Source organism: Phodopus roborovskii, unplaced genomic scaffold, assembly GCF_943737965.1.
Source record: "Phodopus roborovskii unplaced genomic scaffold, PHOROB, whole genome shotgun sequence".
NCBI lineage: Eukaryota > Metazoa > Chordata > Mammalia > Rodentia > Cricetidae > Phodopus > Phodopus roborovskii.
The window spans coordinates 1,312,282-1,324,949 of NW_026126516.1; the positions used below are offsets into that span (position 1 = coordinate 1,312,282).

General features: G+C 46.2%; 1 protein-coding gene across 1 annotated transcript in view; it reads left to right on the top strand.

Moving 5' to 3' along the window:
* Tdp1 (tyrosyl-DNA phosphodiesterase 1) overlaps window positions 1-12,394 on the top strand; it is a 73,294-nt gene extending 60,900 nt beyond the window's left edge. Inside the window, exons 15-16 of the mRNA XM_051196453.1 lie at window positions 1,797-1,905; window positions 12,127-12,394. Coding sequence (XP_051052410.1) covers window positions 1,797-1,905; window positions 12,127-12,200 — 183 coding nt within the window. The 3' untranslated portion in view covers window positions 12,201-12,394. The remainder of the gene's footprint in view (window positions 1-1,796; window positions 1,906-12,126) is intronic.
* Window positions 12,395-12,668: the final 274 nt, after the last annotated feature.

Consider the following 12,668-nt stretch of genomic DNA (forward strand, 5'->3'; position numbering starts at 1 on the left):
GAAGCCACCGGAAACAAGTCAGTGAGCAGTGTTCACTCATGGTCTCTACTTCAGTTCCTGCCTTGAATTCCTGTCCTGACTCACCTCATGATGAGCTGTAAGCTATTGGGTGAAATAAACCCTTTCTTACCAAAGTTACCTGGTCTTTATAGGAAATAGAAACCAAACTAGCACAAACATGAACATGAAGAATGGCCACCTCCTTTGACAAATGAAGAAATTGAGATAATGTCAACACTGATCATCTTTCTTAGTTCCAAGGACATGGCAGGCCTTAGCCACTCTGGGCCTCTGGCTGCTGTCCCCATGCCCACAATGTTATTCTTTCCTTACTCTTCCTTATTCTTTCCTTACTGCAAACCTTACTCATCTTCCAGTTAGATCACAGTACCACCTTTAGAGGGAGGCATCCGCTGTCCATCGCCACTAAATGTAGAGCAGGTCACTTCCTCCTAGAGTACTCCAAGACCCTTCTCTACAGCTCTGCAGTCCTGTAGACTTCTACACAAGTGTATATGTTAAGCACCTCTCCTCCACACTGTGCATTCCGAAAGGACAGGAATGATGATGTCTGTTGATTGACGTATACCCAGAGCCTGGTACCATGCCTAACCCAGAAGGGAAGAGCCACTAATGTTTGCCAACAGGGACGCCAAGTGAGGCTCACATCAGAAAGAAAGGACCTAGACAGTCTCATAACCAAAAGTTCCCAAGTTCCTTGAGGACAAAGGATTATTAGCTTATCCAGGATCTTGGGACCCCATAGAGGAAGGGAACTTCCAAGAAAAGGGCAAGGGTCAAGGGACAGGCTTTGGAGCAGAGCTTAATGTATGTTAACATGTGTTCTGGGACATGTGTCCCATGTTCTGGTGGATACAGCTCTAGCTTTATGTTTAAAGAGGCTGGCCCGATGAATGTTTATATCAGCCATTCACGTGGCTTAGTGGATGCCCAGAGCAAAGGCCAGAACTCAAGAATGTCTGAAGCCACTGTGTGACTGCCACGCCTTCCCACACAGTGTCTGTGACTACCCCTCCCTGCAGCTGGGTCCTGAGAGCCTGCCATTGTTCTTTAGGCACCTTCTAGAACATTAACACTGTTTGCCGTGCATATATGGATGTGTTTGGGTTGGTAGACAGTAGGAGTAAGGGACAGTGGAAGAAAAAAGCAGGATGACCCAGGGGTCTCCTGAGAGGCGGCTCTAATGTGTCAGGCACCCACACTGCACAGGCCTGTGAGAAAGACGAAGCTGTGTGCACAGAAGCTGGGAAGGAGAAGCCCCCTTCATCAGGTGGAGACAAACTCTTCTAGTGTTCTCAGAATGAACCTTCCATTTTGGTAGGGCTTGAAGAGTTTTCCCTTTTGTATTCCTATCTTATTATGTTGACACACTTTGATTATATGCAAAAGCATATGTATATGCTTCTGCTTCTTACTCCAGAGCAGGCAGCCTGTTACTATAGCAATATTGAAAGTATTCTGGGATGTTTTCATCCAGAGAACCCTGACAACTGTGTGTGAGCGGCACTTGGTAGAGACGGGCTCACATTCATTACTGTTCATCTTGTTTCCTCCGTGTGCCTCGTTAAACTCACAGCCTTTAACGGCATTCTTACACGCAGCCTCTCTTAATTTTATAGGAGAAAATAATTTGGGGGAAGGGGTTATGGAGCATCCTTGCCTTGCCAGTGTTGAAAATAGCTCTGAAATCACTTAATGTTCTTGTGGGTATCGTAAAGATAAGTACTTCTTGGGATCTTCTAGATTCAGTCATGGCCTCCTCTGTGTATCTGCAGGGCCTGGACTCCTTCCGAGTGAAGCAGAAATTCTTCTCCAGCAGCTGCGGGCCAACAGCCTCCTTTCCTGTGCCCTATGACCTTCCCCCAGAGCTCTACGGGAATAAAGGTGAGACACAGATGAAGGGACAGGGACCATACTGGTTGTAAGCCACCTGGGATGTGCCCCTGGTGTCCATGTGAGCCTGGCTCCTGGGAGCCATCAGACGTTCAGACTTGCAGAGGGCTCTTAGTCTCCTCTCTGGGGCCACGTTGTTCTCAAGCCGCTCATTCTTAGAACCCATTCCCACTCAGTGCTATAACAGAAGCAAACCTGGAAAACGTTTAAATATGTGTTAATCTGTTGAAATAATAAACCACTGTATTATGTCTTGTGGCCAGTCCCAAAACTAAAGGACAAAATTAGTGAGGGAGGTGCTGTCACTTCATGTTTTCAAAAGCGTCTCTATTGTGCAGCTTAGAAGCTGATTATTGAACCCTCTCAGCTGCTGTCACTCAGTCTGGTGGGATGTCACCTCTACACACTCGTGTAAAAGTGAGGGTAACATGATGGCATTATGTCACTAGGAAATGAAGTTGATTCACAGACACACCCCAAGAGAGGTCACCAGGCCACACTCTGAAACCTGCTGCACCGGACTCTGACTTTCCTAGAGGCCGTGACCAAGTATACTTCCCAACAGGAAAGCCATGGGACTGTCCACAGCAGTGGCTCTCATCCTGTGGGTCCTGACCCATATCAGATATCCTGCATATCAGATGTTTGCACTACGATTCATAACAGTAGCAGAATTACAGTTGTGAAGTAGCAACGAACTATGGTTGGAATCACCACAACATGAGGGACTAAAAGGGCCGCAGTATTAGGAAGGTTGAGAACCACTGGTCTACACGGTGGGCCAGCCTCCTCCAGGCCAGGCATCATCCCCGGGTGACCGTCGTCATAGGCTGCTGGGCAGCTTTTATTGCCCCAAGAATGTCCATCTCTGTTGTGGGTTCAGGGTGGTAGAAATGTACAATCAGGAAACACTTCTGATTTCAAATGTCAAGCGCTTACTACAAGTCATAACAGACATTCTCTAGAAAATAGGTATCTCTGTGAGTGGCCAAGTTAGAATGTGCAAACGTGCTAAGTCTGAACAGAGAGTACTTTTTTAATGACATCACTCCATTAATAGTCCACAGTGTTCGATTCCTCAATGGAGTCGGTGCTGCCTGACTTCCCACAGTGGAGCTAACTGAATCTGGCAAACTTCCTGCCCTCAACCTCCCTTTGGGACTCTTTTGGTGAACCAAAACACCCCATCTGGTGGACCCATTTCTCAAGATTGTGTTGATATGTAGGGACAAAGACTTGTGTGCTGCTGTCATCATGCCGTCCTGCAGCCTGCAGGTGACATCACCTCTCTCTAGCTGTCTAGGAACACGCTTTCCGTATGCGCTTTCAGAGTCCGTATGCCTTACACATCCATTCTAGCAGCAAGGTTGCATGGATCTTACCAGGACTCCACAGAACATAGCCACCTTAGCCTCCACCATTCAAAATAACTTCTTGTGTGCCATCTGTCCAGCTTACTGCATGACCTTGGGCAGTTGATATTTAGGCCTGTGTGTCTGAAGGAAAAATGGGGAATGCCAGCGCCTCCTACGGGGCTCCTGAGAAGACTAACTGAGATGAAGTTCATCAAGTGCTTAGCAGTCCAGTAACGCTGGCTGGGTTTATCATAGCTGTCCTTATTACAAGGTTTAGTGCAGTCCCATGCACACTGGACAGTGAATTAGTGTGATCCCACCCACTGTCCTTACTGAACAGTGACCTTTGAGTCTATAGCTTTCATGGGTAAGTCCCTTTTGCCTCTGGCTTTGTGCTATATTTCTGTCTTTCCTGTCTTTCTCTGTTCTTCAGATTCATTCTCTTTTAAGTCAGGTTCTAGAGAAGAATGACTTGGCATGGTTGCTTTGGGTCTTGCCTCCTGGGATCTGACTCTGCTCCTTACCTTCCCTAGCCATGCCCTATTGAGTAGTCCTTGTCTCCAGAGGAGTAGGCATACAAGAATGGGAGAGATTACAGAGCCAGAAAATGTCCTCAAGTCCCTTTCCTTCTTGTAGTAGAAACAACTCCTAACAACTCAGAAGTTTACCGGTGGTAGGCGATGTCCTAGACTACAGAAAGCTAGGTCTCTTTTATTTGACCAGCAAGCAGAATGCTTTATACAGTGCTTTATTGAACTTTTTGTGTCTTAGGCTTTTTCTCTGAAAGATACATATAAAAGAAATTGGAACAGTGTGTTTTATCAGTATTATTTTATCTTCTCCATTCCTTCAGCAGGGTGTAGAATAATGCCGGTAATTCATATATTACCTTCCAAATACAACCAATGTTCTGTAAAGCTCTGTGGCCCATACAGAGGTGTTTTACTAAGGCAAAGGAAAATGAGTTGTTAAGACCATTTCAAAAGCACTTCGTGCTTAAAAGTGATTTTTGAACCATAGTAACACGTACAATGTCTTACTCCATTTTTTTTTTTTAATCAGAGGTTCACATAAAAAGCTTAATGCAGGAGTATCCCACTGTGAAAGCTCAGCCAGATGTTATCTTGGAACAAAGAAAATGATCAGAGAGAGTGATGAAAATTAACACTCAGGTCCTAGGGTGCCTTGCTTTCGGTGGTAGTCTGCGGTTCTCTACAATTACGTAATATTGAGGGCCCAGTGTGTACAAGCACAGTGCTTGAACTCTGGGTGAGACGGACGAGTGTGAGTCCTCACCCTCATCGAGTGTAGGTCATTCTCTTAAAAAGTGTGTTTAGACAAATCCATTTGACTAATAGGAATGGTGTTTGTAAAATTATTCCCTCCTTCCCATGCTAGCGTGGGTTAGAACCCAGGGCCAGGATGTGTGGGGCAGGCACCCTTCTACTGAGCCATTGAGGTTTTTAAGTCTTCATCCAAGTGTGTATTTTATGTTGAACTTATTCTCCTGTTCCTTCCCCCTTCCCACCCCTCCCAACTCCCATTAAGTCCCTTTTGAGTCCCTAGACTGCTTCGTCTCTCCCTGCATGTGTACATAAGTGGTTTTGTGTGAGTACGTAAAAACCTAGGAGCCAAATGAAAGAGCATATTTGTCTTTCTGAGACTGACTTGATTCTCTTGACATAATTCCCTTTTCCTGCAGTCAGCATAACCTCATTCTTGTTTGAGGCTGGACTGTTTTATAGAAATGTAACATTCTCTGTACCCATTCCTCTGAGGTTACACACCAGGTTGGTCCCGTAACTGAGCTGCTGTGAATAGTGCCGCCGTGTCATGGTGTACAAGTGTCTCTGTGATGTGTTTTGGAATCCTTTGGGAAAATCACCCAGGAGTCGTGTAGCTGGGTCACATGGTAGATCTGTTTTTCAGTTTTTTGAGACACTTCCGTATAGTCCATAATACCTGAGCTAGTTTACATTCCCACCAGCAGTGTAGAATAACAAGGGCTGGCAAGGATGTGTGTAAAAGGGAATCCACAGTCTCTTAGGGAACAAAATCATCAGCCCCTTGAGACACGGTAATTCCATTTGTGCAGTTGATGACTTTGGGTTTGAAGAGAATGCAGAACAGCTCGCCACACCGTCTCTGCTATGCACTCCCTTATTTGAAAAAGCAGACATTCTTTGTATCCAATGTTAAAAAGCACAGTGTGGGAGGGTTAGAGAAAAGCCTGTCTCACTTGGACCTAACAAATGTCGAAAGCGAGAGATGTGGCTCGAAGTTAGAGTATATATACAAGACCCTGGGGCTGGATCCTCAGCACTGGAAAGAACAAAGAAAAGAAGAAAGAGAAGCAAACTTGGTGGGAAGAGGAAACACATAGTGCATTCAAGAAGTAGACAAGCATGAGGGGCTTCAAAACCACTCAGTGTATTGTGATAGTAGCTTTCTGTGAGAATTTCATATATGAACGCACTGTATTCACACCATTCCCATCCCTCCGACTCTTCCCATGCCCCAGCCCCTCTAAATCCATGATCTCTTCTGTAGTTACTAGTTTTACACACACACACACACACACACACACACACACACACGTACACACACACTACTCAGTCTAGTTAGTGTTAGTCTTGATGTATCTAATGTTTAAGGATAACCACTTAGGATTAAGAAACCTGTCAGGAACTCATCCCTAAAGAAAACTGACCCTCCCTCCCTCCTTCCCTCCCCTCTCTCACAGCCATCGCCTGTATTGTTTTGGAGGCCTCCGGACCTCCTGACAGCAGCTCAGTGGATGGTGCCTCTTGCCTGGCACTGGGGTTTTTGTTAGCTAGCCTGTGAGTCCTGGAGGGAACTTTATCACCCTGTGTCGGGTAACTCCAATTAAACTGTGTGTGCATGTGTGCGTGTGTGTGTGTGTGAGTGTATGTGTGTGTATGTGAGAGTGTGTGTGTGTGAGAGTGTGTGTGTGAGAGAGTGTGTGTGTGAGAGAGTGTGTGTGAGTGTATGTGTGTGTATGTGAGAGTGTGTGTGTGTGAGAGTGTGTGTGTGCATGCGTGTGTGTGTATGTGAGAGTGTGTGTGTATGTATGTGAGAGTGTGTGTGTGTGAGAGAGTGTGTGTGAGTGTGTGTGTATGTGAGAGTGTGTGCATGCGTGTGTGTGAGTGTATGTGTGTGTGTGTGAGAGTGTGTGAGTGTGTGTGAGAGAGTGTGTGTGAGTGTATTGTGTGAGTGTGTGTGTGAGAGTGTGTGTGTGTGTGTGAGTGTATGTGTGTGTATGTGAGAGTGTGTGTGTGAGAGTGTGTGTGAGTGTGTGTGTATGTGAGAGTGTGTGCATGCATGTGTGTGAGTGTATGTGTGTGTATGTGAAAGTGTGTGAGTGTGTGTGAGAGAGTGTGTGTGAGTGTATTGTGTGAGTGTGTGTGTGAGAGTGTGTGTGTGTGAGAGTGTGTGTGTGCATGCGTGTGTGTGTATGTGAGAGTGTGTGTGTATGTATGTGAGAGTGTGTGTGTGTGAGAGAGTGTGTGTGAGTGTGTGTGTATGTGAGAGTGTGTGCATGCGTGTGTGTGAGTGTATGTGTGTGTATGTGAAAGTGTGTGAGTGTGTGTGAGAGAGTGTGTGTGAGTGTATTGTGTGAGTGTGTGTGTGTGAGTGAGTGTGTGTGTGTGCACGCGCATGTGTGAGTGTGTGACTGTAGAGGTATGTGTGTGATGTACTATATATAAACTGTATTATTTATACAGGTATGTAACTTTAAGTAAGCTTGTACGCCAATGTCTCTCCCTATGGCCTGCCAAGCACCCTTAGTGTTACTACCCTCTGACCCTCCCGCCCCTCCGCTTTGCCCTTCCTTCTCCCCCTCCCCTTCATCACGCCTGTGCTCCACTATCCCCTCTCTGTTTTAGAAAAGGGCACAAGGCTCTCCATATGTAGTATTTCTTTCAAGTTTTGACATCATTGCAGATGCACGGAAAAGTGGGAGGAGAAGAGAGTCCGGGCGTCCCTCTCTTCCCCTCCCAGAGTTCAGCGAGCCAGTACTTTGTTCCCTTTGCATCCTTTCTCACAGGATTTCTAATCTGTTTGAAATCTGAGGACATAATACCTTGTCCCCCTAAGTATTTCAGTGTAAGGATCCTAAGGATGAAAGCATCTTCTTCCGTAAGCACGGTGTTATTATGAGGGTTAGCACTTCATATGGAGCCTATGCTTTCCCCGTGCAGAATGCATTCACACTTCTTCGAGCGCAACAGAAAGGCCAGGTCATATGCTGCGATCATTCATCCTGATTTTAGTCCCCAGTAGTGGGGGACAGGCCCACATCTGTGTGTGTTTTGTGACATTTACACTTTGCAGAGCATAGGCTAGTGACTTTGTAAACCACGAGAAGCATCCTAGGCTGGATGTCTTCCTCATAGATGCAGGCTGTAGCACTCTTGCCAAGAAGGAGACTCGCCAAAGAATCCTGCGTTCGCCTTGATGCCTCACATCAGGAGGTACATGATGCTGACTGGTCCTTTTACAGCTGTTGTTAACATCAGGTGGTCAAATTGGTGCCTGCTAAGTTGTATGTAATCTCTCGTAGGCATGGAATGTGTGTATATATTAATGTGCATGGCTGGGACAAGGCTAATAAGCTACAGGTGTAAAAACTCAGTAGAAAAGGCCTTGGGGCCTGAGCTGCCAAGTTCAGATGCAACACATGCAGAGTACATATAATCCTCTAAGCAGTGTCAGAACCATGGATACTAGATGGTAGAGCCATGGTTGATTATCCTGGACGGTAGAGCCATTGTCGATTAACACAAAATAGTTCCTTGAGTTCAGATAATAGCAGGATAGGTTCAGTCTAGACCTGTCATAACTATTGCTAAATTCTGGAGTCTAGACTGATAAAGTCCTTATCTGAGGGAGATGGAAGGTTGTTTCAGTTGTGCTTTCTAAATACATTTTAAAAGGGGGGGGTGTGCATAGTTACTTAAAGTTGGTATGTTTTATTTTTAAAGACCTATTTTTCAAAAAAAAAAAATCTTGAGAAATAAGATTTGTTTTAATGAGCATTTAGAAACATAGTTGTAGAGTGGCCCTTTGTTCGTTTGTTTGTTTGCTTGTTTAAATCACTATGTAGCCTGGAACTGGCTATTTAGACCAGACTGGCTTAAAACTCACCAGCATCCACCTGCCTCTGGGATTAAAGGCATGTGTCACGATGCCCAGCTCTTTAGAATTTTGGTCTCCTCATTTAATGAATTCTTCATTTGTTTGATAGCATAAGCAAAAGGCAGGATGTTAACTACCAGCTCCACTTCCAAGAGTTTGTGGTGAGAGATCTCAGGGAATTGAAATAACCATGAAATCGGCCCAAGTCCCTTGAAATAAACAGCAGGTAGAGTTGTTCTTCATCCCACCAGACATTGTTCTACTCTGCTGTAGACACTCCCAGATCAGTGGTCCCTCAGAACGAGGGGGGGGTGAGGGGGTTCAGTTAACAGTGATGCTGCCCATATAAACAATTACATTTCTGCTAAGTTTGCTAAGGCAGAGGACCTCATTTTAGGACTTTCCTTGTATGTCAACTTGGATTGTCCTTATTTACCCCTTACTTTCTGGGTTGGCTCAAATAGACTGTCACTGGAAATCTGGAGCTCATTAGCTCATCCTTTACCCACCCCCCACCCCCACACACACGCACACATACAACCCAGGCTGCTTCTGCTGGGGAACTCAGACCTAGGATAGAGTTACAAGTGAGTTCTTAAGTCTCCCTGCATGGTGGAGAGTGGGAAGCATACATGTGAGTAACAGCTTTAGGCCCTTAACCCAGGGCCATTCTACAAAGGGCTTAAGAGGGAATCATCTGGCAGACAGAGGCACCGTGTGGCTTATGTGGACTTGTCTGGTTGTTGTAAATGCTGTCAGAGCTTACCCAGCACACAGGACGCTGATAATTCTCCTCCCTGAGAGTTGGAAATCATGTGATTCCAACAGCAGCCAGCACTTACCGCTGATATACCAGGAGTTGATGCAAGCTTGTGACACAAATTAATTAATTATATTTTCATTACCCCCTAGGGACTACTCTAGTGCATCCCACATTTTCTAAATAAGGAATCCATCCACTTGGGTTAGCTTGGTCAAGGTTACACAGGCAGACGGGCTCCCCTTCCATACCCCCTTTAACATGAGCATAGACTCCCTTTCCAGATAAGTTTGGAGTTACCAGAGAGGTACCTAACCACCCAGAGGAAGAGTAAGTAGAAAAACGAAGGCACTGAAGCTGCGGGCTGTCATCTCCAGCCTTCCAGCTGGGTTAAATCTTGGCATAGGCATCCTCATTCCTCACCCCCAGACCTGCCTTCTTATTCATCTTCCTGGTCTCTCTCCTCTAACTATAAGCAGCCATGTATCCCTGCATTATATTCTAGAATTTTGAGAAAGAGAAGAGAGAAAAAAACAAAACAAAAAAAAAAAAAACATGATTCCTTCAGCCTTTGATCCTAAATGCAGACTGCCTTGAGGTCAGCTTTGGAATTCAACCCAAATACACATTGCTGGTCCCCAGCACAGACCCTCCAAGATGAACTTTCTGGGCTGGGCCTAGAAAGATCTTACTCTACCAACCAGGCTAGGAACCAGCAGCAGACACAGTGCCAACTGCATATGGCCACCTGCTTTACTGTCTCCCACTTTGGGCTGTAAGGTCTCTTGATGAGGCTTGCACATCAGGTTCACCTAGCAAAGTCCCTGGCACTTAGCCAGCAATAAACAACTATGCTGCATGCACGTGTGAGAAGATTACAGGGCAATCTCTTTTGAGAGGTTTTTAGGGGATTTAGGGGGATTGTTTAAACCAGGTTTCCTCCAAGCCAGTGAGTATCAGTGCGGATTTCCGGAAGTCATAGATACAAACATACGGTAGTGGCATGGCTATCCTCTTCTCCCTGTGGCTGTTTTTCTAACTGCCTCTCCAGGTGGTGGCAGACCTGTCAGCCAGCTTAGGAAATGATCCACCCAAGGATGCTGGCGTTCTGTTTGTTTATAAAGCTGAGCTGCAAGGGATCCACCGACAGGGAGCTTCCCAGACCCCTGCCTGGCCGCGGTTGCCTGGTTCTGAGGGAAGAGAGCTAAATGCAGTGCTGGTCTTGAAGTTACTGGCGGGTTAGCAAGTCTGTATCGTACCAAGCATCACGGCAACTTACTCATGGAGTGAACCAAGGTGCCCTCCGCCCTGGAAATGAGGCAGGGCCGGTTGTCACCCCACAGAGCAAGATATGGAAAAGATGTGTACGTAAGGGATACAGGCACAGAAGGTGATGTTTCCAGTGGAAGAGAACAAGGGCACAGATAGAGTGAGAAATCAGGCCCAAGGCCATTGGCCCCCAGGCACGGGGGTTGCCATGTTCCAACAAGCTGGTGACTTAACAAAAAGGGGTTTGGTTCCGGGCTCTCAAGGCCAGAGCTACAAGGATATAATGATAATTTGTTGCTGTCTTCAGAACTCCTTCAGATCCTCCAGTGTGTGGCTGCTGGAGTGCTTGCTCAGCACACACAGGCTGTCCCCTGAGCTGCCATCACATCTACTGAGAAGGGAGAGACTCCCAAAGTCAAGTTTGCAGCTCCGGGTCACTGCCTGGCAGTCCTTACAATGGTATGAATCTGTTTACAATCAGCACCGTGGCCCTAGAAGTCCACAGTCTGCAGTGCTTACCATGGCAGTGATGGGGACTTGCTTTGAACCTGGGGCGCATCTGCACCCTACCTGTCTCCTGTTTCTTTTGCAATGGTGTGACTCTCGCCATAGCATTGTGCTCTGAGTGGTTTGTTGAAATTGTCAGTTTTAGTCTAAAACATCAGTATGCATGGGTATTAATGGTTAACACACTGGGCACTCAAGTATGAGGCGTGGGGTTTGAGTCCTCAGAGCCCACATAAGTATCAGGTGACATGGTGGCCCACCCATAATTCTAGTGTGTTGGCAATGTCAACCTCAGGGTGTGTGTGTGTGTGTGTGTGTTTGTTAAAACGGAGGAGCTCCATTTACTGAACATAACCTCATTATGGTTGGAGCCTTTACAGGCATTCTTGCCAGGGTACAAACCCCAGCCTGTTGCTTCTGTGACATTGGCCTTGAGTCATTTATAATAGAAGCTCTTGTCTTGCCCATCATTACCTTTATTATAACAATATAACGAAGACATTCTACGCATGTGACCCAAGGCCTCTCGGTAAAATGTGAACAGCTAAGAGCAGAATTGTGCCAGCCATCACTGTCCTTTTCTTCACCCTCCTAAAAGAAGAAAAGAGCTGGAGAGTTGTTCAGGGGGTGAAGTGTTTGCTATGCAAACTTGAGGACCTAAGTTCAGATCACACACACACACACAAAATGACCATAATGGCACAATGCTGTAACTCCGGTGTGAGTAGTGGGATTCCTGGGTTTGCTGGCTAGTCTGCCTCACCCAGTAGTGAGCTAAAATCAATGAGACCTTGTCTTGAAAAATGAGGTGAAAACTAACAGTGAAGATGCCCAGAGTTGACCCCTGACCCTGCACTCCACATGCACAGGGAAGGGTGTGCACATGCACACGAAGGCAGGGGAGGGTAGGTAGCTGCTGTTATCTGCTGAGTGCTATGCCTTACTTGCTGCATGGCTTCCTCTAGCTTTCTCCTGGCCTGTCCCCCATGCCCATCTCCCCTTCAGTTCTCATGTGAGCCTTTACAGAAGCCATTGCCTGCAGGCGATGTCATCAGGGGCTGACTGAGAAAAATGTTCTTCCCAAGTTGGAGGTCTGAGCACCAAATGCTGTGATGCCAGTAGATACCCAAATAAACGTGATGTGATGTGCTTTCTCCCCAGATCGGCCGTGGATTTGGAACATTCCTTATGTCAAAGCACCTGATACACATGGGAACATGTGGGTGCCTTCCTGAGACAAAAAGCTGTGAAGTTTGAGTGTCAGACACTGAATGCTCCTGTTTGTAGTGAATGTTCACCTCCCTTGAAATCTTCCTATTTGCCCCGTACCAAACTCTTTGCAGAAGTCAGCTTTGGTTTTGTATCTGGTGGTCACCGTCAACATTCTCACTAAGAAGTGTTACTTCCTCAACTCACTTTTATAAGTTCTTGAAAGCAAGAACTCCATTAAACTCCATCGTGTTTAAAATGTGTATGTGACTGGAATGAAATTACCAACCCCCAGCAAGCGTGCAAAAACCAGGCACGGTGGCAGTGCATTGTAACCCGTGTGGGTGATGGGAACCCTGTGTTTCACTTGCTACACAGCTTAGCCCAGACGGTGAACCCGAGGTTCAGCGATGCTGCCAGCTTGACTTTGTGTTGGATGTTCCCACTGTCCATGTCCTGTAGTGGGATGTTTTACTGTTTTTGCTCTTTAGTCT